The 25,173-nt window shown below is 38.9% G+C and overlaps 6 protein-coding genes across 6 annotated transcripts; all 6 read right to left on the bottom strand.

The window, feature by feature from the left end:
* Positions 1-2,451: 2,451 nt before the first annotated feature.
* Positions 2,452-5,003, bottom strand: LOC101306966 (probable receptor-like protein kinase At2g23200-like). The gene has a single exon (XM_004289139.1). The coding sequence runs from the start codon at positions 4,894-4,896 to the stop codon at positions 2,452-2,454; it is 2,445 nt and encodes an 814-aa protein (XP_004289187.1). The 5' UTR covers positions 4,897-5,003.
* Positions 5,004-6,664: 1,661 nt separating this feature from the next.
* Positions 6,665-9,875, bottom strand: LOC101306677 (probable receptor-like protein kinase At2g23200-like). Its single transcript, XM_004289138.1, has 2 exons — positions 9,760-9,875; positions 6,665-9,174 (listed from the first exon to the last, which is right to left on the bottom strand). Exons 1-2 carry the CDS (start codon positions 9,873-9,875, stop codon positions 6,714-6,716), a joined length of 2,577 nt encoding a protein of 858 aa, XP_004289186.1. The 3' UTR covers positions 6,665-6,713.
* Positions 9,876-10,588: 713 nt separating this feature from the next.
* LOC101306382 (cytochrome P450 81D1-like) lies at positions 10,589-11,936 on the bottom strand. The gene is made up of 2 exons (XM_004289137.1): positions 11,539-11,936; positions 10,589-11,191 (listed from the first exon to the last, which is right to left on the bottom strand). The coding sequence occupies exons 1-2, from the start codon at positions 11,884-11,886 to the stop codon at positions 10,589-10,591; spliced, it is 951 nt and encodes a 316-aa protein (XP_004289185.1). The 5' UTR covers positions 11,887-11,936.
* Positions 11,937-13,626: 1,690 nt separating this feature from the next.
* On the bottom strand, positions 13,627-15,563 carry LOC101305403 (isoflavone 2'-hydroxylase-like). The gene is made up of 2 exons (XM_004287940.1): positions 14,614-15,563; positions 13,627-14,307 (listed from the first exon to the last, which is right to left on the bottom strand). Exons 1-2 carry the CDS (start codon positions 15,532-15,534, stop codon positions 13,699-13,701), a joined length of 1,530 nt encoding a protein of 509 aa, XP_004287988.1. The 5' UTR covers positions 15,535-15,563; the 3' UTR covers positions 13,627-13,698.
* A 567-nt stretch (positions 15,564-16,130) lies between these two features.
* Positions 16,131-19,272, bottom strand: LOC101305693 (cytochrome P450 81F1-like). Its single transcript, XM_004287941.1, has 2 exons — positions 18,271-19,272; positions 16,131-17,263 (listed from the first exon to the last, which is right to left on the bottom strand). Exons 1-2 carry the CDS (start codon positions 19,243-19,245, stop codon positions 16,655-16,657), a joined length of 1,584 nt encoding a protein of 527 aa, XP_004287989.1. The 5' UTR covers positions 19,246-19,272; the 3' UTR covers positions 16,131-16,654.
* Positions 19,273-21,869: 2,597 nt separating this feature from the next.
* LOC101305106 (potassium transporter 7-like) lies at positions 21,870-23,989 on the bottom strand. The gene is made up of 2 exons (XM_004287939.1): positions 22,220-23,989; positions 21,870-22,003 (listed from the first exon to the last, which is right to left on the bottom strand). Exons 1-2 carry the CDS (start codon positions 22,989-22,991, stop codon positions 21,936-21,938), a joined length of 840 nt encoding a protein of 279 aa, XP_004287987.1. The 5' UTR covers positions 22,992-23,989; the 3' UTR covers positions 21,870-21,935.
* Positions 23,990-25,173: the final 1,184 nt, after the last annotated feature.

The raw sequence follows: 25,173 nt of genomic DNA, 5'->3' as shown, positions 1-25,173 counted from the left end.
CACAAATCTTAAATCTTATTAAGGCTAAAAATCATTTTCCTTGCTAATTAAACAACCTAATCTAAACGTCGACACAGGCCAAAGTGTAACAACATAAAAGTTTGCATTAAAAAATTAACAAGGTTCATGGTCAAAGCTGCCAGTAGTGTTTTTCAGCCTTAACTTGTTGATTGTTTCAGGTGGATCTGTATCTCTGTTCATCTATTGTTTTTATATTTGCTTGATTCAGATTCCCACGAGTTTATTCACAATTTCACATATATGTGTTGATCCAGCTTCTTGGTATAAATCTTTGGTCTGTTGCACATTGTTAGATTTAGTCGGAGAAGAATATTTATATTTGATGAAACACGTACATATGTATATTGAAATCATATTGACCATTGGGTCTGTGATATTGACATTTGAGAACACACCCAAGACATTGATCTCATGCATCTATTGAACTCCAACAGTCTGCCCAAACCGACATGTACGTGGTTGTCAAATTGGCCGGTCTTCCAACTTTCCTTAAACTCAAGACATTTTGTTCAAACACAAGAGGCTAATTTCACCAAACTAAATGATACCGACTAATCAGTATATGTATCTCATCAATACAATTGGAAGTTTTGTGATATTCCAGGTGTACAATATTAAACCAATATTAAACCAAACCGCAGGCATACGAATCCAAAGCTTCCATGAACCTGCTGGTCATAAACTGAGGAGAGTAGAAACTCAAACTTAGACATAGAGGTTACATTCTGTATCGTCCGACCAACTTGACAACAACATGACGAATTTATTTGTATATTTTCTTTCATTTTCCTAAAAGAGAAAACAATGACACATGTGAAAATCGAAATAGGAATCCAAGAAATGAATTCCATTGACAATATTATAGGTTAAAAGAGCTCCGACCGAAGTCCCAAACGCAAGAATATGTGCATGTGTTCTTGAAGTCAAATCCAGACAGATCGACCCAAACGTGAGAGTGGAGCTTCCCTAGCTTGTAATGTCTGCGCCTCAACCTCATGAATGGGAAAAGCTCCGGTCAAACATACCCCTTCAAGGGCCCCCTTTCATATAAAAGCTCTTCACCGTCCTTTGCCACCCATACAAAGGCCGTTCATATCACCCTCTTATATATGAATATAATTCAAGATGCCAAGCCAATCTCTCTCTACTCCATTCTTTTTGCCAAGGGGAGGGAATATTTCATTCAAAGGAATCCTAATATATAGTTTGGGGCACTCGGAGAAACACTTTTCACTTCCAATGCTCCAAGCATCAAGCATGAGAAGACACATTTGCTTGTTCTTTCCAACACTCTTGGTGATGATTCTGGTGCTCTCAAACTCCAATGATGTTCTCGTCGAGTGTCGAGCTCTTCGATCAGCCGGAGTTAGGAGCAGGAGTAGTACTGGTCATGGTGCTGCAGAGAGGGGCAGGATGATCATCGAGAAAGCTTCGGTTTTCGCAGAACTCAAGAAGATGAGGGACATGGTTTTTGTTAGGTATCAGATGTCTACTATGGCTTCTGGACCTAGCAGGAAGGGCTCTGGCCACTAGAGGTTAAGATCATATTGTTTCGAAAATATTGTTTCTTCATTGGTTTTGTGTAATCAACTTCTAGCTATGTAGTACTTGTAAAGAAGGTAATTTTGCTAGTAGAAATACCATTCTTGTTGCCGGTACATGTCAAATGATCATAGTCCTCATTTGGGTTTGTCTGTAGTTTTATTTTGCTCGACTTTTATTTGTTCATAGCAGTGAACCCTGTAAGGAAAATAGTCTTTAGATAGAAAGAAGATCAGCTGTATCTCATCAGCTGCATAACCCTATTAGACAGTATCTTCTCTATTAGGGATTTACTTATCTGTATATATATGTTTCCTTATAGAGTTTAGTTTCCTAGTCAGTCACAATTACACTTGTATATGTATTCCCTCTGTATCAATGAAAGATTATTTCACCAGAACTATTATCTTTTCAAACCCTAACACTTACTGCTTGTGAGGATGTAGAGTGTGTTGTTGCGGGCAGAAAAAACGGTGACCTTATGAAATAGTTTATAGGGTTTGTGTCTCTCCACCCATAACCAATTAATTTTGAATGGATGCGTACATAGATTACTTAATCAACATGAACCCTCGAGTTTGTAACACCGAGCTAGGATTAATGAAGCAAAAAATAAGCATCAGATACCATTTCCTTTTGCTAGAAAAAGTCTGACACCAAGTATAGTATGCACTTTTGACATCTTGGACGATCTCCAGCAATTTGGAGCTAAAAATAAGAATTTTTGACATCTTGATTCTGCTGTTATTATGACATCTTGAGATGGCAAAGTGGTGCTAATGAAATCAAAGACATGATTTAAACTGACGAGGTAGTTCTTATTCTAAATTACTTTTACAGGCTAAAGAAACTTAAACAAGAGTAAATATCACCTGACAAAGTTCACATTCATCTAGCATCACGAATTTTCAGTTGGGAGAAAATTTCACTTTCTGTTGTGTCCAAGTTGTCTTCCCTGATATCATCTCCATTCATTGTGGAACCAAGTGAATGAATACGCTGAACATTTGGCAAACCGAATGCTGCTGATGAAGCATCAATGGTTGTGCTATCCTCATGAGCCTCTCTGAGCTTTGTTGTTTGCTGAAGCCGTAATGCATATTCCAAATCCCACAGCACATCAGCCATTGTTGGCCTATCAGAAGCATCTTCTTGCAAACACTTCTCAACCGTCTCACCAAACTTCCGCAGTGAGCTAGGATCAATATGACCCTTTAGTGCAGAATCAACAATCTGTTCAAGCAGCCCTCTTTTCTGGTAAAACATTCCCCATTCAGCCAAATTCATTTGCTCTCTTGGAAGCATTGAATCAATAGCTGGTCTTGCACACAACACTTCGAGTAGAACTACACCAAATGAATAAACATCAGATTTTTCTGTCAACTGTTGCGACATCATGTACTCGGGGTCAAGATAACCAAAAGTGCCTTTAACATTAGTGCTGACATGCGTTTCATTGAGAGCTCCAGACTTCGAAAGGCCAAAGTCAGCAACTTTGGCAACATGGTTCTGATCAAGCAATATGTTGGAGGACTTGACATCTCTGTGAATGATTCCCCCAGCTGCGCCTGTGTGGAGATAATGAAGACCCCTTGCTGCTCCAGTACAAATTTCAAGTCTTTGCTCCCATGACAAGCGAGGGACGTCAGAATTATACAAATGATCTCTCAGGGTACCTTTCTCCATGAACTCGTACACTAGAATCATTTCAGACCCTTCATTACAGTAGCCAATCAAGGAGACAAGATGGCGGTGGCGGATTTTCGACAATACTATGATTTCAGTTTCGAATTCTGAGAGGCCTTGGCCTGAGCTTGAACCTTCCTCATCTCGCTTATAAGCTCTCTTCACAGCCACTTTTGTGCCATTCAAGGGAGTCCCTCTATAAACATTACCAAAGCCACCCTTGCCTATCACCAACTTCGTGTCAAAGTTGTTTGTTGCAGACTGGATTTCAGTAAAAGATATCTTCAAACCAAGATAATTTAGATTGAAAGCAGAGCTGTGAGAACTCCCTCCTCCATTTGCAGGCATTGGTGACCAAACTGAAGTTTCAACTCCTTTCTCTTTCTTTCTGTGTCTCAAACGGAACACAAATCCAGCTATTACAATGCAGATGAGAAATAGGCCTCCAAGAACTGAACCAACCACCACAGCCACAATATTCTTCATGGGCACTTTCACATGAGGAATTGAACCTTTTCCCTCCATTATCTCCAATATTTCTAGCCCATTTAGAAATGCATTTTTTTCCACAGAATCATTTCTAGGTCTTATGCTGATGTTAATGAGTTCAGACGCACTAGAATTCACCACAAAGTCATAGTAGAAAGGAACAGATAGATCAATCCAGCCAATCTCCTTGCGGAAGTTGCTGTTTGAATACAAGTCAAAAAGAATGTTACCAGTCGCCAAACCAACAATGTCACAGAAATGAGCCCGGACAATGTGCCTAGCATTCCCACTCACTTTTAAAGACCAAGTTATGTTGGAGGAATTGGCTGGCCTGCTAGCAGTAATATTCATCGCCTTAGCAGTCAGGTAAACCCCATCTGGCGCGACATACTTATTAGACAAAACGAAACCATTAATTTCTCCCACATGATCTCTACTAAGTGTACCTTTTTTGCTTTCCTTAGCAGAGTTTGGATCAAGCAGGTAAGTGTCATCTGTTTCCCAGCTTCTCCACAATGTATCATTGTTTAAAGGTCCCCCAACATTCACTCTGTAAATTGTCTGTAAAGGGCTATTATTACTGGTGAAATTCTCAGGGATGAAGTTGGTGAAATCTGGAGGGACGGCGAAGAATTCAATAGCATTGACAAAAGCCAAAGATGATGCCCGGGGTGTAAAATACAGTCTAAATGACTCGGTACTATCAATTCTTAGAAAGAACTCCTTTATCAAAGGAGAACTAGTACTACTTTTGGCACTGAAATTGTTCAGCAGTATGAATTTTGTAGAATCCAAAACATCAAAAACAGCTGCAGAGAGATTACTTGAGGTGGAAGAAAAGGCTAAGAAATGTAGGCGTACCAGATAAGTACCAGTAGTGACCTTGAACTCATAGTAGAAAGGATCACTATAAACTCTTGCTGTCTGGTAGAGAGCCGGCAACTGGTTTGTGTGTGCGATGGTGTTGCTTTTGGAGAAAGAGGAACCAGACTTTGATTCTCCAACAAAATTCTGGTCAGCAATGAGGCTCACATTAGCATCTGAGCCACAATTGATTTTGTAGTCATCAGCAAAAGAGAGAATGTGAAGGTTTGAGAAGTGGAGGAGAAAAACAAGAAGCATAGGGACACAGGTTCTGCACTTCTGAAAAAATTCCATGGAAACTGATGTACTTAGTTGATAATGCTTAGCAGAACTCTGGAGTTGAATAAACTCCAATATGCAGTAGAATGACTACGAACAGGAAAAGTCTGTGAACTTAGAAAACTGGAATATCAACCATTCAATCAAATTTGGAAAATTCCAAAAAGCCTGACTGAAATAAATTTATTCATATGTCCCTAATATATTTCATATAGTGGCAGATAAAACGAGGACATTTTCGGTGTTTTCAGTTCTATCCTGTCCAAACATATCATGTCTTAATAGAAATATCAGCAGCTAATGAAAAATCGCCTCTTTTCAGGCTCACTGTCCTTTGGCATTTGGATCAGAATAGCAATCACATCAATGGTCCCATAAAAGCACTATGAGCATAAGCTAGATGACTTCAATTATTATTATTATTTTTTGTTAGAAGATGGAAAGAAACTACAGAAACTAGATGACTTCAATTTGCAGCACCTAAACTAGTGAATCATAAGCTAGAAAAAAAGAAGAAAAAAAAAAAATGCTTGTAGATGAAGCTATCAGCCTGTGTACAGATTACAACCAGCCAAATAGGAATATGCCGGACTACTGGAATAAGACTTTGAATCACTATCACCAATTCACCATATCAGTGAGGATCTTCCTCGAAAGGAAGAGCTATTGCCGTCAAATGCTTAGGACTAAGAAATGCCAACGTTTTGCTTAAGCTGATAATTAACCTTTGTGCCATAGCTTAAAAAGTAGGAACAACTCTGAGGCATTGTATCAAAATCCCTTTGCTTTACCTTCACCTACACACTTAAGAACTGATGATCTCTCCAATACAACATTATACCTTGTTCCATAAAACAAAATAGAAACAAGCAATTACTGTGCTCTGCGATACTCACATCTTTTCACTTGAATTTATCAGCATTCTTAATACAGGGAAGTATGACGTCTGTTTTGAATGACAGTAACTAATAATAATCTGCCTTTTCATTCAAGCGAGAACATTGATCACAGTTGGATATGCTTTAATGGAACAGCTTTAGGCATGCTGAGTTCTTTACCCTTGGTCATGGACTCGTATCAACTTCCACCTCATTGACTTTATAAGTCTCCTAACATTGAAAGATTTGAATCAATGATTCGAAAATCAAACCAACCACACTTGGTTTAGGAGAACACATAATTTTCAATCTAGCATTTTCCACCGTCTACATTGATAAATAAGCGCAACTGATCCAAAGTGTGTTGACGAGATTGTTCTCTGATAAATATGCCTTTCTTTATAAGGAGTATACTCGCAAAGACATTCTTCTGGTACTTCCTGACTTAACCAAACCAAGTTCAAAACCTATTATAGGTTTTTCATTCTGTCAAATATGAGATTTTCAGAAAATTCTAGGCACTCCATCTAAGGGGGTTTGCGGATTAAGCAATTCTTAATTGCCATAATCCTGGTTTTCTATAATCTGAATTCTTCTGTACCCTGATCTCATTGTCCAAGTTAAATCCTTGTCCCAGGCTCTACATTTTGAAACTACTTGTTTGAGTCAGGAGACCACATTACTGGATGCCAGAGAAAGGATAGAAAAGGCTAACTTGCCTAGAATTTAGGCTACGGAAGTATGAGGGCAGTTGAAGTAGCCTCAGGAAAACAGTGAAGATGAAATCAAATCATATCCAGCTTCTATTTACGCAGAATTGAGATTATCATATATAACATCTTAGAGACGCTAATAAAACAAACATACAGATAAAGTAACAAGGCACATCACCAAAATTACTTGACAGGCTAAAGAAACAAAAACAAAATTAATGTAAGCTGACGAACCTTAAATCTATCTGGCATCACCAATTTTCAATTGGGAGAAAATTTCATTTTCTGTCGTGTCCAATTCGTTGTCCCTCATATCATCTCCATTTATGGTCGAACCAAGTGAAGGAAAACGCTGAACAATTGGCAAACCGAATGCAGCTGATGAAGCATCAATGGTTGTGCTGTCCTCATAAGCCTCTTTCAGCTTCGTTGTTTGCTGAAGCTGTAATGCATACTCCAAATCCCACAGCACATCGGCCATTGTTGGCCTATCAGAAGCATCTTCTTGCAAACACTTCTCAGCCGTCTCACCAAACTTTCTCAGTGAGCTGGGATCAATCTGACTTTTCAATGGAGAATCAACAATCTGTTCAAGCAACCCCTTTTTCTTGCAAAGCATTCCCCAGTCAGCTAAGTTCATTTGCTCTCTTGGAAGTGTTGGATCAATAGCAGGTCTTCCACATAACACCTCAAGAAGAACTACACCAAATGAGTACACATCAGATTTTTCTGTCAACTGTTCAGACATCATATACTCAGGATCTAGGTAACCAAAAGTGCCTTTGACATTTGTGCTGACATGCGTCTCATCAAGAGGGCCAGATTTCGAAAGGCCAAAGTCAGCAACTTTGGCAACATGGTTTTCATCAAGCAATATGTTGGTGGACTTGACATCACGGTGAATGATTCCCCCAGCTGCACCTGTGTGGAGATAATGAAGACCCCTTGCTGCTCCAGTACAAATTTCAAGTCTTTGCTTCCACGTCAAGCGAGGGAAGTTCGATTCATACAAATGGTCTCTCAAGGTCCCCTTTTCCATGAACTCATAGACTAGTATCATCTCACACCTTTCATCACAGTACCCAATTAAGGACACAAGATGGCGGTGGCGGATCTTGGACAATACCATAATCTCTGTTTGGAATTCTGGAAGGCCTTGGCCGGATCCTGAACCTTGCTCATCTCGCTTATAAGCACGCTTTACAGCTACCTTGGTGCCATTAAAGAGAGTCCCTTTATATACATTCCCGAAGCCACCCTTACCTATCAGAAATTTGGTGTCAAAGTTGTGAGTTGCCGACTGAATTTCGGCAAAAGATATCTTCAACCCAAGATTCATCAGATTCATAGGTGAACCAGTGATGGTTCTTTCAGTCACTTTGCTGTAGGAACTCCCGCCATTTGCAGGCATTGGTGACCAGTCTGAAGTTTCAACTTGCTTCTCTGCCTTTCTTTGTCTCAAACGGAACACAAATCCAGCTACTAAAATGCAGATGAGTGACAGGCCCCCAAGAACTGAGCCAACCACCACAGCCACAATATTCTTCTTGGGCACTTCCACATGAGGAATTGAACCTTTTCCCTCCATTATCTCCAATATTTCTAGCCCATTTAGAAATGCATTTGGTTCTGCAGAATCATTCCTAGGTCTTATGCTGATGTTAATGAGTTCAGACGCACTAGAATTCACCACAAAGTCATAGTAGAAAGGAACAGACGACAGAGGAGCCCTGCCAACCTCTTTGCGGATGTTGCCATTTGAATACAAGTTAAATATAACGTTACCAGGCGCCGAACCAACAATGTCACAGAAATGAGCCCGGACAATGTGCCTAGCATTCGCTCTCACTCTTAAAGACCAGGTTATGTTGGAGGAATTCGCTGGCCTGCTAGCATTAATATTCATCGCTTTAGCAGTCAGGTAAACCCAATCTGGCGCAACAGACACATTAGAGAAAACGAAACCATCAAATTTTCCCACATTATTTCTACTAAGTATACCTTTGCTGGTTTCCTTAGCAGAGTTTGGATCGAGCAGGTAAGTGTCATCTGTTTCCCAGCTTCTCCACAATGTATCATTGTTTGAAGGGCCCCCAACATTCACTCTGTAAATTGTCTGTAAAGGGCTATTATTACTGGTGAAATTCTCAGGGATGAAGTTGGTGAAATCTGGAGGGACGGCGAAGAATTCAATAGCATTGACAAAAGCCAAAGATGATGCCCTGGGTGTAAAATACAGTCTAAATGACTCGGTACTATCAATTCTTAGAAAGAACTCCTTTATCAAAGGAGAACTAGTACTACTTTTGGCACTGAAATTGTTCAACAGTGTGAATTTTGTAGAATCCAGAACATCAAAAACAGCTGCCGAGAGATTACTTGAGGTGGAAAAAAAGGCTAAGAAATGCAGGCGTACCAGATAAGTACCAACAGTGACCTTGAACTCATAGTAGAAAGGATCACTGGAAGCTCTTGCTGTCTGGTAGAGAGCTGATAGTGAAGCTGACAACTGGTTCGTGTCTGCGATGGCGTTGCTTTTGGAGAAAGAGGAACCAGACTTTGATTCTGCAACAAAATTCTGGCCAGTAGTGAGGCTCACATTAGCATCTGAGCCACAATTGATGTAGTAATTATCAGCAAAAGAGAGAGAGTGAAGGTTTGAGAAGAGGAGGAGAAAAAGAAGCAGAATATGGACATGGATTCTGCACTTTTGAAAAAATTCCATAGAAAATGATGGACTTAGTTGATTATGGCTTAGCAGAGATCTGGAGTTGAAAGAACTCAGAATCTCCAATATGCAATACAAAGACTTTGAACAGGAAAAGTCTGCTAGCTTAGAAAGCTGAAATATCAACCAGAGAAATTTGGTATTACAAAATTCCAAGCAAGAGAGGTAAACTGATACATATATCCCTAATAGTCTAATACATCATACGCTGGGCAGATAAAATACAGGATATTTTGGGTGTTTGGAGTTGTTTCTTGTCCAACCATATCACATATAATTGGCCAAGTATCAGAAATTTTAGTCAGTTTTCATTTTTTTTTCTGAGACGACTAGACTTTTGTCTTTTGGCATTTGGATGAGAATAGCACTACTATAGCAGTAACATCAATGGTCCCAGAAAACAAAAGAAACACCAATAGATATCACTGAAGTTGACTTCATATTCAATTATGCATAATAAAAAAAGGAACTAAAAATGCTCGTGACTTGACCCAGTTTTTATAATCAAAAACTTGATCATTACAAAATATAAAAATCAAAACTTTGATTAAGAGCATACCTGAATAATGAAAGCAGTGTTTGAATGGCGGTAACCCATTTCTGGGTTACATCATCTTCCTCCTCAAAAGGGAAAAGATTCCACCTGTCCGATTCTTTAGAACTAACCAATGCCATTTCTACATTAATTTTGCTTAACAACTAGGTCTTCTCTCTTCTCCATGAAAATGGGCTTTTCTTTTACCCAAAGTATTCTGGGCTTTAGTTAAGAAGCAGAAGAGGGAGCTTGGACAGAATGGTAGACTTGTAATAACTGTAAAATTTGATGGCTTTTGGTATGTATCAGCACTAACCCCTGAGCTATACAGTTTCGTTCTTGCAGTATGTCTCAAACTCTTTCAGAATCTGTAACTGTAAAACTTCAATTCTCTCTGATCACTTGGGAAAATTTCACAGGCTAATACTCTTAATCGAGGAAGCTACCATTTGCGGATGCCCAATACTAAAAGCAAGTGAATCTCCAACGGTACTGATCACATTCATATTAACTTTCTTTTGCAGTTTTGCCTGGTTTTCTCTTTCAGTAATTTTTTCGCAAATGTGTAAAACTGTAAATTGCATTCTAGTGGATTGAATTGAAGAGATTATATGGGTGGAGAGAGAAGAGTGGGATTAGGTTCAGGTTTAGGTTCTTATTATGATTGTAATTGTGCTTGAACAAATCAGATTGACATAGAAGTATGTTAAGATCAGAATACAAGGATAGAAATGTTTGTTCAAGATGCTCTCTGATTATACAAAAGCACATTTTATTTGAATTGAATATTCAAGATTAGTATTGAAATCTATATTTGAAATTACAATACCCTCATTATGTCCTGGATTTTAATCTAGGAGACCTTGCTTAAGATTGGGCGTGCTTTGCACATAGCCTCCAGTGGCACAGCTTTAGGCATTGTGAGTCCTTTACCTTCACTCATATCAACCTTTATATCACCAACTCTTTCCCACTCGAAACATTGAATCAATGATCCCAGAGTTAAGCCAACCACACGTTGCGCCAAGCCCATACCAGGGCAAAGCCTTCTTCCTTGTCCAAATGGCATGAGCTTGTATGGCTCTTCTCCACCATTTGCAAACCTTTCAGGCTTGAAGCTTTCGGGATCGTCCCACAACATAGGATCTCTATGTATGGCCCAAGCATTGATCATTACCATTGTGTCACGCTGCACATTGAATCCTCCTATGGTGCAGTCATTAGATGAATAATGTGGTACTAGTAGTGGGGCTGTAGGGTACAAGCGGAGAGTCTCAGAGATACTTTGTAGGTAAGGTAGTTTGAAGATATCTGGTTCGTCTATTAAGCGTTCTTGTCCCAATTCAGCATCCAGTTCAGCTCTAGCCCTTTTTAGCACCTCAGGATGGTTGAGCAGATTGGACATGGCCCATTCTATTGTCAGGGATGATGAATCAGTACCCGCCATAAGCATGACCTGAAAATGATTGTGGAAATTAGATTGTAATATAAACCATAGCCATATTTATTTATTTGTAAATAAGTTACCATGAAAGCTTATATATATATAGACACACACACTCAATTATATACACTATCAAGAAGCTGGAATTGATTTATTTATTTTAGTTAGTATCAGGAAGGTTATGCAGAAAAAAAGAACTTCACAAAAGGTAAGTTGTTCGTTTTGATGGTTCGGTAACTTGGCAAGTGAGGGACTGAGGGTGGTATTGGAGAAGGCATGATTTCCAATTTTGGAAATGCCAGCAAAACTGCTCCTGTATATCCATGTAGGGGATGCAGAGATTCAATAATTGTACTAACCAGTATATGCCCCTTGATAATTTGGTCAGTATAGTATTCAGGTTCTGATTCTTGCCGAGATAGTAAATGGTGGATAATCGTGCTTGCTTTACTCTGATCTGATGTAGTTTTACTCAGATTCTGCTCATCAATCAAACCTTGCAAGAATGCATCCATCCTCTTACCCAAGTCCATCACCTTCTTCTCAAACCTACCACCCCCAAACCATTTCAAAATAGGCACAAAGTCTGAGGGGTTTGTTGCGCCAGCATACGAGAAACTCTTGCTCATGATATCTCTGAACTGTTTGGCCTCTTCATTGTCCAACCACAGGACGTGAGCCAAACCAGAGGGAAACAACAGGGCCATATTTCTGTGAGAGCTGATGGAAGGTTCGATGGGGTAAGTGGGTTAGGAGATGGAGATGGCCTATAATTGGTAAAGTTGGAGGGCTTGGTGGGAGGTGTTGTGCATGTTTACTTCGAAATAGGAACTTGATGGTGATCAAGAGGATGAAGATGAGGAACAGAGATATGGAGATGAAGAGGCCATCCATGGGTTCCTTTCTTGGTTGATAACATGCAGAACTTATTGGTTGGCAAGATGAAAATGTGTTATTCATTTGTGTACGTTATCTACAGTCCTTGACCCAGGATTTTATTTATAAGGCTGCGGAATGAAAAATAGATCAAATATTCAAACAACAAAATTAAAGACAATTTGTTGTTTAGCACAACTTGTAAAGATGAATTTCAAAACATATTCCAATAAGAGCTACATGGTGGGTAAGAATCGGTAAGATGAAGAAGATGGGGGATGCATCTATTAGGGCCATCCATAAAGATAAAGCTGCTGCCAAAGTCAAGAGATGAACATATAGTGGAATGTTCATGTTTAGGACTTACAGCTAGCTCTGTCTTTTCCATGATCACATTACTTTCTATTTCATTATAAAGTGATTGTACTGAAATCAATTTTGTTTATTTTTAAGTTCTGATATGTACAATTATTCTTGATTTAGATGAGTCTTTGATGTAAATGAAAACACAATAACCCGGCAACTATGTGTGAAACTGGCACTTAGAGGTAGGGGAAGACTACTCCAACCGCCGTTGTAGCTTAGATTTCCAAGGGAAAGGTAGGCATTTGCATGGTCCCCAAGTCCCCATTACCAATAGAAGAAGAAACCTAGGCTTCCAGTTGACTAGAACAAAGTTGCAGTGCCTCTTGGGGCCAAAATGAGAATCAGTTGAATACTGAGAATTTCTTCTTTCCAACTTGTTAGATTACACACTCACCTTTGTTCTCACACTAGAACTGCAACCCTTTTATGATTTCTAGTGTTAACGTTTTGTTTGATAAAAAGGCAGAAAAAAGACGATAAAGGAGACAGATTCATGATCAGCAGTGATCCCCAAGCTTCAAGGTCTAGTTTTTTCAGTCCCGCAGTTGATTAATTTTCAATCGTACTGTACTATTGTTGAATTTCTCTTTCAGGTTATGCAACCAATTTCCTTGCCCAATTTCTTTGGTCACTTGGTGAAACTATTACAGTATCACAGGCTAATACTCTCATTCTGAGTCGATGGAGCTGCAAGGAAGTGAATTCCACCAGCAAAGAAAACGCATCACTCGGTACTGATCACATCCATATCAATATACTTTTACCTTATTTATCTCTCATTATGATCCTGAAACATGTACACTACGTTCTAGTTCTGCTAGGAATTGTATTCCATTGACAAACACGGTAATTTTCACAATCCTGTTAATATACTCTGCCGTTATGAATGTCTAGTTTGGTTCTGGATTTGATTAGATTGAACTGAATTGGTCAGAATGGAACTAGGTTTATAAGGGTGGAGATAGAAGGGGGTATAGGTGTACCGTGTAGGTTTCGAACTTTAGATTCTTATTTTCAGTGTTATTGGGATTAAAGAGATCATAATAACTAAAGAGAAGTTGTCATGGCAATATCTTGAAGCAGTTATCACAGAACTCACTAGGCTGTTCTTATTTCTTGGCACTGCTTGACACAGATATAAATGATTGATGAATGTGCTCCCTTGTAGTACAATACACATTATTTTCAATTGGATACACAACTTGATAGACACAAGTATGAGTATCTGTTTTACACTAGAGAATTTTCTGGTCTTTGTTTTTTTTGTTTTTAATAATCTAGAAGAGAACCTTGTCTACAAGTGGGCGTGCTTTACACATAGCTTCCAATGGCACAGCTTTAGGCATTGTGAGTCCTTCACCTTCACTCATATCAACCTTCATATCACCAACTCTTTCCCACTCAAAACATTGGATCATTGATCCCAAACCCAAGCCAACCACACGTTGAGCCAAGGCTATACCAGGGCAAGCCCTTCTTCCTTGTCCAAATGGCATGAGCTTGTATGGCTCTTCTCCACCATTTGCAAATCTTTCAGGCTTGAAGCTTTCAGGATCATCCCACAACTTAGGATCTCTATGTATGGCCCAAGCGTTGATCATTACCATTGTGTCGCGTGGCACATCGAATCCTCCGATGGTGCAGTCATCGGATGAATAATGGGGCATTAGTAGTGGAGCAGTAGGGTACAAGCGGAGAGTCTCTGAGATGATACTTTGTAGGTAAGGTAGTTTGAAGATATAGGGTTCGTCTATTAAGTGTTCTTGTCCAAATTCAGCATCCAGTTCAGCTCTAGCCCTTTTTAGCACCTCAGGATGGTTGAGCAGATTGGACATAGCCCATTCTATTGTCAGGGATGATGAATCAGTACCCGCCATAAGCATGACCTGAAAATGATTGTGGAAATTAGATTGTAATATAAAGCATAGCCATATTTTATTCATTTGTAGATAAGATACTATGAAAGCTTATGCGTATAGTTATCACGAAGCTGGAATGGAAATTTTTGTTTATTTTAGTCACATGTAAAGCAAGGTGAAGGTTCTGCAGAAAGAAAGACCTTGCAAAAGATAGGGGCAAATAAGAGTGGTTTTGGAGAATGCATGATTTCTTGTTTTGGTGAAAATGCCAACAGAGCAGAACTGCTCCTTTATCCATGTAGCTTGATGCAGAGATTGAATGATTGTACTAACCAGTATATGCCCTTTGATAATTTCATCGGTGTAGTATTTGGGCTCTGATTCTTGAAGAGAAAGTAAATGGTGGATCATGGTACTCGCTTTACTCTGATCTGATGTAGTTTTACTCAGGTTCTGCTCATCAATCAAACCTTGCAAGAATGCATCATTCCTCTTACCCAACTCCATCAACTTCTTCTCAAACCCACCACCCCCAAACCATTTCAAAATAGGCATAAAGTCTGAGGGGTTTGTTGCACCAGCATACAAGAAAATCTTGCTCAGGATATCTCTGAACTCTTTGGCCTCTTCATTGTCCGACACACCATCTCCATAATACCTCTTCCCGGCCACCATTGTCATTATGATGTTAAATGCCATCTCAGAGAGCATTGATCTCAAGTCCACCTTTGTAAAATCTTTACGTGAATTGTGTGAGAGTTTGAACAGCAGTCGCTTGACTTCATCCTTCCTGGTGCTCGAGAACATGTTGAGCCTACTGGGAGAGTAGATCTCTGTAGCGCCAATGCGGCGTAGGTTGCGCCAGTGATCACCATATGGAGACACCACCACAGTGGTGTAGTTGTAGCCTACGTGCTTGCCTATGAGAATGAAGCGAGGACGGTTAGCCAGAACAAGATCGTTTCTGGTGAAACATTCTTCAGCTACTGAGGATGAAGAAACTACAACCACACGACGTGAGCCAAACCAGAGGGAAACAACAGGGCCATATTTCTGTGAGAGCTGTTGGAAGATTCGATGGGGTAAGGGGGTTAGGAGATGGAGATGGCCTATAATTGGTAAAGTTAGAGGGCTTGGTGGTAGGTGTTGTTTAGTTCGAAATATGAATTTGATGATGATCAAGAGGATGAAGAATAGGGACAGAGATGTGCAGATGAAGAGGCCATCCATGACTTCCTTCTTGGTTGATAACATGAAGATGTGTTATGCATTTATGCAGGCACACATTTATGCAGGCATACCATGAAGTCCTTATTGGTTGGTAAATGGTAAGATGAAAAGATGGTATTTCGCTTATGTCCGCCATCCATATATAGCCGCCGGACCCAGAAGTTTATTATAGGTCTGTAGATGATACACGATTCTATGTAGATGACTGTGATTAGAAGATAATAATACAAATGCAAGGTTGAGACTACACTGTATGTGTGCATCATTGTGTATAGAAGAATTTTTTGGTTCCCTTATTTATTTGTTTTGTAAACTTAAACATATTTGATCCTTTTATTTCATTTTAAGTAGACGTGTCTTGATCTTACATAATTAAATGTGTTTGGGCAGACTGGTTTCAACCCTTTCGAAGTTTAAACTCCCCACAAACAACAACATTAGCACTTAGCTCCAAGAAAAACGACGACGACGACGACGACTCAGATCAGCTCTGATCCCTGAGCTCCAAGGTTCTCTCTGTTTTTTTTTATCAGTATTCCCATATAATCAATTGTATACTTTCTCTTTCAGATTATGCAACCAATCTCTCTGGCCACTTGGGGAAACTTTCACAGGCTAACACTGATTCTGAGTCGATGGAGCTGGATGGAACTCAATTCCTTGAACAAAGAAAAAGCATTAATTGGTACTGATCATATCCTCATGAATATCTTTTTAGTGATTCTGATACATGTATACTCCGTTCTAGACTTTCGGTGAGCTTGGCAGTGAATATCTAATATGAGATTTTATTTGATTAAATTCAATCCTATTGGACAGAATCGAAATGGGTTTTAGGCAGACAGTTCGAGAAGGTGTAATCAGTTGTGGGTTTAGATTCCTATGATCATTGTGATCAAAGAGGTTACAATAAATCAAGAGAAGTATGCAATTGATCACAATATAGGCAGGTGCCAAAGTCACTGCTCAATAGGTTTTTCTTATGTCTTAGGTAAACCTTTTATTATAAAAATGATTGACCAATTTGCACAGTGATAATACAACACGCATAATTTTAATTTTTTGATATATCATAAGACTTAACACAAGTAAGAATGAAATGTCTTTTAATTTACAGTACTGTAGTTATGTCCTGCATTTTCATCTAAGAGAAAACCTTGTTCACAATTGGGCGTGCTTTACACATAGCCTCCAGTGGCACAGCTTTAGGCATTGTGAGTCCTTTACCTTCACTCATATCAACCTTCATCTCAGTAAGTCTTTCCCACTCATAACATTGAATCAATGATCCCAAAGCCAAGCCAACCACACGTTGTGCCAAGCCTGCTCCTGGGCACGCCCTTCTTCCTTGTCCAAATGGCATGAGCTTGTGTGAGTCATCCCCACCATTTGCATACCTCTCAGGCTTGAAGCTTTCAGGATCATCCCACAAAGTCGGATCTCTATGTATAGCCCATGCATTGATCATTACTATCGTGTCACGTGGCACGTCAAATCCTCCAATGGTGCAGTCATCAGATGAATAATGTGGTACTAGTAGTGGGGCTGTAGGGTACAAGCGGAGGGTCTCAGAGATGATACCTTGTAGGTAAGGTAGTTTGAAGATATCTTGTTCATCTATTAAGCGTTCTTGTCCAAATTCAGCATCCAGTTCAGCTCTAGCTCTTTCTAGCACCTCAGGATTGTTGAGCAGATTGGACATGGTCCATTCCAGTGTTAAGGATGATGAATCAGTACCAGCCAAAAGCATGACCTGGAAATCAATTACGGAAGTTAGACCTGTTGGCTTTTGCCATGAGCCAACAACTACATATGCAAGCTGGCTACTGGTATTAGCACTCCCTAAAAATTTGTCATGCACTCTTTTCCTGTTTATTGCTTTATCTTTAGTCATCTGAATTGTTAATGCTACTACCCCACTTTCTTTTATCATTTTGTTACTGTGCTCACTGGCTATTGATGTAAGAAGACCTCCGTAAGTACTCCAACCTATACTAAATAAAATAATACACAGAAAATAATGAAATAAAATGAGAGTACTAAATTCTTTGAATTGGTTTCTGTGTTCTGTGGGAAAAAAAAAGGATTGGTAATGGGAATTGGGGTTCAGTTTATTCATGAGAGATTCCGGCTTTCTTACTTGAGTTCAACCATTACATTGTTTAGGAATTATGAGACTCTCTACTCTGATACTCCCTTTAGAATAATTCTGCTCCATTTCTTGGTTGTGTATGTGAAGTGGGGACATATTATATCTAGTGCTGTGCCTTGTTGCCTTGAAATTATTAATTTTTGTTTAGTTTTCTAATTTCTTTTGTACTTTTGTGTTTTAGTTAGGGATTGAGGGATTCCTATCTCTTGGGGAAAGCCAGGGAAGTATGGAATAGAAAAATAACAAGTTGAGATATTGTAATGTTTAATCCATTGTTTCCCCTTTCTTTATTGTTCTGTTTGGTTTAGAAATGATGTATAGCTAGCTGTTGAAGTTTTTTTTTTTTCATTTGTCTGGAAATAGAACACCGGCCAATGAAAGTGAGGAAATAATTTCTGGAGCCTAGGTATTATATTGATGTGAAAAAAAGCTAGTTTCAAGAATCTGAGTTTTTTTTTTTTTTTTGCTTCATTTTTTTTTAGTGAAGTAAGGAGGAAGGTTTTGCAGAAAGAAAAACCTGGGCAGAACGAAAGGGGCATGTCAGCAAAACAGCTCCCTTTATAATCTATCTACCTTGATGCAGATATTAAATAAGGGGATGTACTAACCAATATATGTCCTTTGAGAATTTCGTCGGTGTAGTATTTGGGTTCTGATTCTTGCATAGAAAGTAAATGATGGATCATTGTACTTGCTTCACTCTGATCTGATGTAGTTCTACTCAGCTGCTGCTCATCAATCAATTCTTGCAAGAACGCATCCATCCTCTTACTCAAGGCCATCACCTTCTTCTCAAACCCACCACTCCCAAACCATTTCAAAATAGGAACAAAGTCTGAGGGATTTGTTACACCACCATATGTGAAAGCCTCCCTCATGATATCTCTGAACCGTTTGGCCTGCTCGTTGTCTGAAACATCATCCCCATGAAACCTCTTTCCTGCCACCATTGTCATTATGATGTTGAAGGTCATCTCAGAGATCACGTTTCTCAAGTCCACCTTTGCAAAATCTTCACGTGAGTTGCGTGAAAGTTTGAGCAGCAATTTCGTGACTTCATCCTGTCTGATGCCTGAGAAAGAGTTGAGCCTATTGGTAGAGTAGATCTCTGTGGTTCCAATGCGGCGTAGGTTGCGCCAGTGATCACCAAAGGGAGACTCCACTACAGTGGTGTAGTTGTAACCCAGGTGCTTGCCTGTGAGCATGAAGCGAGGACGGTTTGCCAGAACAATATCGTTTTTGGTGAAACATTCTTGAGCTGCTGAGGATGAAGAAACTACAACCACGCGACGTGAGCCAAACCAGAGGGACACAACAGGGCCATATTTCTGTGAGAGTTGGTGGAAGGTTCGATGGATTGTGGGGCTTAGGAGATGGAGATGACCAAGAAGTGGAAGAGAAGGTGGGCTTGGTGGGAGGTTCGTGTGGCGGTGTTGTTTAGTTCGGAAAAAGTATTTGAATGTGATCGAGAGGATAAAGAGGAGGGACAGAGATGTGTAGAACAAAGCACCCTCCATGATTTCCTTCTTGGTTGATATGTTGGAGATGTGTGTATACTTATGTAAGATTGTAAGGAGATACATAAGTGTACCGCTAAATATATAGACTGATTTCTGAACAAAACACCATGTCTTTTTTATATTATGGTGGAACTCGTGGAAGTCCTACAGCTACCTTTGCCATTTTTCCATTTCATACTCATTTTTCTGTTCAGAAGTCTATTCTCTTGTTTATTTTAAGTTCTGGTGTTTTGGTGTGTTCAGTTGTTTCTAGTTTTCTCAGTGATTCGAATCCTAACAATTAAATCTGCATCCAGTTAGAGATCTGATGGAGTATGATTCGTCTAATTAATTGTCTTCTGTATTTTGTATTTCGATGAGTTAGTCTCTTTACGCTTACCCAAAAAAAAAAAATTGTTTTATGGCAGGGTCACCTTCACGATTTGAAGAAGAAACATCAATGGTCCCATAGAAGGCATCATTAGGCGGCCATTTGACTAACAAACAAAAGATTTACAGTGACTTGATGGAACCGGTAACAGCATCCTACATTTCTATATATTAGTTAGTGCCTGCATTTCTATATATTAGTTAGTGCAGGATAATATATAGAAATGCAGGAGAGAGCGTATTCAGCGCACCCGGGTGCGTTGCGCACCCGTCCATCTCTACCGTCCATTTGACGTGGACTTTTGACTTTTTCAAAATTGACGGCGGAGATGGACGGGTGCGCGGCCACCCGGGTGCGCTGTATAATTTTCGCACTAACAAACCTTCAAGATGTGTTTGAAAGTGCTAAGCTATGACTGTCCATCAGTTGGGGCATTGGAACTAGTAGAATCAGTTTGTCAAACAGATTTGCTGGCACGCCTTTAAAGGAGAAGTCGAGGGAATTAGCTTACTGGGATCAGTTGATCGCTTTATGCACAACAGCACAAGGTAATTTCATTGCTACTACTGTAGTGTAGAATTTAAATATCCTCTATGAACTTGTTTGAAGCTTTCCTAGTTCAGGAAGGACCAATTCAACACATTACAGATCGACTTCTTGTAAACAGGCAAAGACAGCAACTGTTAACCTATTTATGACTTCCATTGTATTCATCTCCTTCACAGCTACCAAGTTTGATACATATATTTTGTTTGCATATATTTGTTTGGAAGTTGGCTTGTCCATCGTAGCTCCTAATAATCAAAATAGGAAACTGATGTTTACTTGTTTCTCGGAATCATCTCAACAACACTGCAGCATTACCTTCTAAGATTCCGAAATAGCTCGTAGGACACATCCATCAGGCCAAAATAAAACTAGAAAAAATATAGAAAGATATGTAGTCACCTTCGAAGAAAATAATTTTAATAACTACTAAAAAAAAAAAAATACTAGTCAGCAATACTAATGAAACAAAAGGCTAAAACAAAGCTTTCTGTATCCTATTATTCTTGTCTCTGCAGTTCTTGCCTTCTTGGCGTGTATTTGTGTCTGTAGCTTCGCTTGTCTTCTTCGATGGATCGAATAGAAAGATGAAAGGAAACCTATAGATCATTATGCTAAATTTTTTCAATAACTTGAAGAGGAAACAAAAAAATAAATACTACTCAGTTAAGTTAGTTAATCGAACTACATCTCAACCACGCTGGTTTTATAAAAAGTTCACTTGCTTGATTTGCACAGTGAAATTAATTTCTTAGCATCAAGACGATTAATTTCTAGTACACCGGAAACTTTGTCAGTCTTACCATGAAGCTTCCCTGCAGCAATGAAACGAGAGAACTCCGAATCAATGGAGTCCACTGCCACATTGAATGTCGCCTTCGACATTGCTTCCCAGTCACTGCATCCCTTAAGTAGGTATTTCGCTTAATGAGATCAAAATCCATATACGTAAGAAAAACCAAGTTGCACGGCATAGAACGCCAAGTCTGATAACATAATCACCATGGCTAACCTGAGGAAGAAGATGAAGCTTACACAGTAGAAGAAAGAGAGAAATGAGAGAGAGCTGGAGCAAATTTTCTGTATTTTCTCTAGAATAAAGTCACAGTCTACAAGACTTAACAACTATTACAATCCAAAAGCTATTTATAATAAATTGCCACATCAGCAGAGCAACATATTCATCACGTTAACACCTCCCCTCCAGGGACGGAGCCAGCATTTCGAAATACCCTGGGCTAAATTTACCATATGAAATATTCTTAAAAAAATCACCAATAGTAATTGTTTCTTTCCAATTAATAATAAACATAAATTGACAATTTAAACTCATATTGGTATTCATATATAATAGTAGTAGAAAATATAGATAGATACATAATTATCAACATTTTTATAGCATGATTATGGTATAAATAAAACATACATAAGTGGTGGAGAATTAATTATGGGATGACTAAGCATAAATTATAAATAACCAATGAAATTTTTTCTTTTTTGTATAAAATTTGACTGGGTTGTTTATTAAAAAAACATTGGTGAAAAATGTTGTCTAGGCTACAGCCCATATAGCTCTTGTCAATCTTCCGTCCCTGCTCCCCTCAATCTCAGTGAGGGTTAACAAACTGAGATTGGTAGAATTGAAGATAGGACTTTCCTAACCAAACTAAGAATGAAACTTTGTATACTGCAGAATTCAGTAGCACTGATGCTCTTGATTCCACATGCTAGACTTGAAAACGTCAAGTATTGGAGACCACCAGCAATTAATGCATCTATGCATGATTTGATCACAAAGAATAGTACCTTCATTCTTGAGCATTTGAACATGAGATAATCAGAGAGCTGCGCAAGAACTGGAAACACCCATAGGAGCTATATCAACTAAATTATTTGCATATATTCCTGGACAGCAGAGCACCCCATTATGTTTGCAACTCATCTCTTGCTTTCTTAACATAATTTCTTTATTCATAGAAGCTGTTTTATGCATGATTTTAAGACAAGGAAAACAACCAAAAACCATTGGTTGTTTAAGGCATGAAAATATGGTTGTTGACATTGCATGACTATTAATCAATGTAGCAGCATTAGCGATGAAGAACATAGGCCAGAAAACACCACTTGATATTGAAGGAAACAAATGTTGATCAGCACCACTGGGATTCTCCATCAGGTATGCCGTATGACCCAAATATCCCCACATAAGGCTTGACAAAACAAGGCAAACAAATGTATCTGTGTGCATTGCCTCGGAACCTGTTGCGCATAGAAGACAACTTTCAAGGGAATGCAATGCCTTGGTTGAGTTCCTCTTGAAGAAGGAATATATGTGAACATGATTGAAAGCCCTCAAGACACTGCTGTCATTTTGAAAAACAATGTTGTAAATGCCAATACCCCTGAGAGGACAAAACCATATAAAAAAGGCAGGGTCTATAGCAATTCCCACTTTACTTGTCCCAAAATTTTGTACACTGCACAAGATTATAAGAAACGCTGCTGAAATCATCATCACTTGATTTTGGTTAATTGCATGTACTTCGACCTTTAGCCCACCAACAACTGAACATACTGAATTTCTAATAACAGCTTCAAAGGAGGCAATATCAGGAGGTACTTGATCCACAGAAACTTGATCAACATACTGAATTCCAATAGAACTACCAGTGCTAGAACAATCTTCAGCAACAAAACAAACACCACCAATATTTTCTCTTCCAGATCTATCACTTTCATCACTACCAGTGCTAGAAATATCTTCAGCAACAAAAACACCACCAATATTTTCTCTTCGAACTATCATTTTCATCACTACCAGTGCTAGAAATATCTTCAGCAACAAAAACACCACCAATATTTTCTCTTCCAGATTTATCACTTCCATCACCATTTATCATATTATGTTCTCTCTCATCAGTTACAACAGCTCTTCCAGAATGATCACTTCCATCAATAAAAACACCACCAATATTTTCTCTTCCAGATTTATCACTTCCATCACCATTTATCATATTATGTTCTCTCTCATCAGTTACAACAGCTCTTCCAAAATTATCACTTCCATCATCATTTATCATATTGTGTTCTCTCTCATCAATTACAACAGTCTGTTCTCCCCCATCAACCACAACAGGAGACACTCCAATGTGGGTGCCAAGATGATTACACTCCAAGGCTGCATGTCCTTTCATATCACAGATTTGACAAATAAGCACAGAGTTAGAGGATTGATCAGGAAGAGCAATATTCCTATAGGAGCAACGCACAGCCGTGTCTTTCTCCCTGCAGATTTGACATTGTGAAGACGACAAAAAGTTATTCCTATTTCTCCTTGCGTCTCCACCAGTTTTAGACCTGTTGCCACTGCCATTCAGACATCTCTGAGACACAATCTTTTTAGTTTTCATAGCAGAGAAGGCTTGTATATTGAGAACTACCCTATTTGCAATATCTCTTTCAGTAGAGAGTAATAGAATCCTCAATTCTTGCATTGCAATTGGTGATTTTCTTCCCCGAATGATTGCTTTTATGATATCAAATTCTGCAGGCAAACCATTGAGTACAACCACAACAATGTCCTCGTCTTCATTCTTACTCCTAATGCAAGCAGTTGGTTCCTTGCACGTATGACTTTCATCAAATATTTCTCAATTGAATCCATTCCCTTTGTAATTGTATACATATCAGTCTTTAATTGCATAACATGTGATCTCGAGTTTGTTGCATATCTGTCATTCAATTTCATCCATGCTTCTCTTGATGTCTTGCTGCCGACCACATAATCCATTATATCAAAAGAGAGTGAGGCAATCAGAAGACTTAATATGGCCTTGTCTGTCTTCTTCCACTCTTTGTAAGTTGCAGTGATCTCATTTGTCACTCCATCTTCAGTGATCACATACTTTGTAGGACAAAGAGTAGTGCCATCAATATAACCAAATAGGTCTTGACCCTCTAAAAGAGTTTGAAACTGATAGCTCCAAGTAATGAAGTTATGATCATCCAATCTTCTCGTCATCATACTAAGCAACATATAAATCTGATATGAAATTTGACTAGTGGCCATATTTATGCCTTAGTCCAAATCCAAAATGAATCAAACAACTCCAAATTCACTAAACCCTAACATTTTGTCTTCTTTTCTTTTCACCTACCACCAAACTTTATGAAAATTTTGTTCTCAAAACCAACGTATGACTTTGCACTCCTTGCAAGTTGCAACATGATCCTTTGTATATTAGTCTTTGCCTTTAAACATCAACAATCAACTCTCAGTAACATCACCAATCATCATAACCTCTTGATACTATTCCAAAAGCTTCAAGGCTTAACAGACAAATGCAGATTTTCAATCATAGTAACATCCAAGCATTGCTTTAACGTGTCCATATGTAGCAACAATTCAACAACAACACACATTCAACAAATTGGAATCTCTCTATGGCTTTCTGCAGCAGATTATGAACAAGATTGCATCAACAATTCAATATCGACATTATCTTCATCACACAGTATCAAGCAGGCCAAAAAAATCAAGAAATAGACTAGATCTGAACATACTGTACTTGAAGAACAAACAGAGAGAGAGGCTTTGCTTCAGAAACTCAGCAATAGTGTTGAAGATAGAAAAACCCAAGCAATCGAGCCCAGTCGAAGCAATTATAGCACCAAAACAGAGATTGAAAGCAAAGTCATGGATCTCATAGGCCCCTAGATAACCCTCGACGAAGTAAATCTGAGCAAATCACTGGAACTGAAACACATTGAAAGCATAGATCGATAATCGATGAATGTTGCCAGAATTTGAGCGAGAATCTATGGCAGGATGCGGGTGATATTGAATTTTAGGGTTAGGGATTGAAATTGGGAATACATCAAATTGAAATCTAATCAAAGAGATCAAAGCGGAAGCTCATGAGTTAGTACACAGGATCAAGAGCCGAAGCTCTGACACCATGATAACATAATCACCATGGCTAACCTGAGGAAGAAGATGAAGCTTACACAGTAGAAGAAAGAAAGAAATGAGAGAGAGAGAGAGAGAGAGAGAGAGAGAGAGAGAGCGTGGAGAC

The sequence above is a fragment of the Fragaria vesca genome, linkage group LG1 (assembly GCF_000184155.1).
Source record: "Fragaria vesca subsp. vesca linkage group LG1, FraVesHawaii_1.0, whole genome shotgun sequence".
Classification (NCBI taxonomy): domain Eukaryota; kingdom Viridiplantae; phylum Streptophyta; class Magnoliopsida; order Rosales; family Rosaceae; genus Fragaria; species Fragaria vesca.
This window is presented reverse-complemented; position numbering and strand designations above follow the sequence as displayed.

Bases quoted from the DNA above. Each gene is read 5' to 3' on its own strand.
- LOC101306382 (XM_004289137.1), bottom strand. From the start codon at position 11,886: ATGGCCCTGTTGTTTCCCTCTGGTTTGGCTCACGTCCTGTGGTTGGAC. The intron at 11,192-11,538 runs GTTAGTACAATT...AATCATTTTCAG, and splicing joins TTATCAAGGGGCATATACTG to GTCATGCTTATGGCGGGTAC.
- LOC101305403 (XM_004287940.1), bottom strand. From the start codon at position 15,534: ATGTTATCAACCAAGAAGGAAGTCATGGATGGCCTCTTCATCTGCACA. The intron at 14,308-14,613 runs GTTAGTACAATC...AATCATTTTCAG, and splicing joins TTATCAAAGGGCATATACTG to GTCATGCTTATGGCGGGTAC.
- LOC101306966 (XM_004289139.1), bottom strand. From the start codon at position 4,896: ATGGAATTTTTTCAGAAGTGCAGAACCTGTGTCCCTATGCTTCTTGTT.
- LOC101305106 (XM_004287939.1), bottom strand. From the start codon at position 22,991: ATGGTGATGGAAGTGATAAATCTGGAAGAGAAAATATTGGTGGTGTTT. The intron at 22,004-22,219 runs GTGTTTTCTGGC...TCTGCTGTCCAG, and splicing joins GTTTCCTTCAATATCAAGTG to GAATATATGCAAATAATTTA.
- LOC101305693 (XM_004287941.1), bottom strand. From the start codon at position 19,245: ATGTATCTCCTTACAATCTTACATAAGTATACACACATCTCCAACATA. The intron at 17,264-18,270 runs GTTAGTACATCC...ATTGATTTCCAG, and splicing joins TTCTCAAAGGACATATATTG to GTCATGCTTTTGGCTGGTAC.
- LOC101306677 (XM_004289138.1), bottom strand. From the start codon at position 9,875: ATGGCATTGGTTAGTTCTAAAGAATCGGACAGGTGGAATCTTTTCCCT. The intron at 9,175-9,759 runs GTATGCTCTTAA...TCAAAAGTGCAG, and splicing joins ACACTGCTTTCATTATTCAG to AATCCATGTCCATATTCTGC.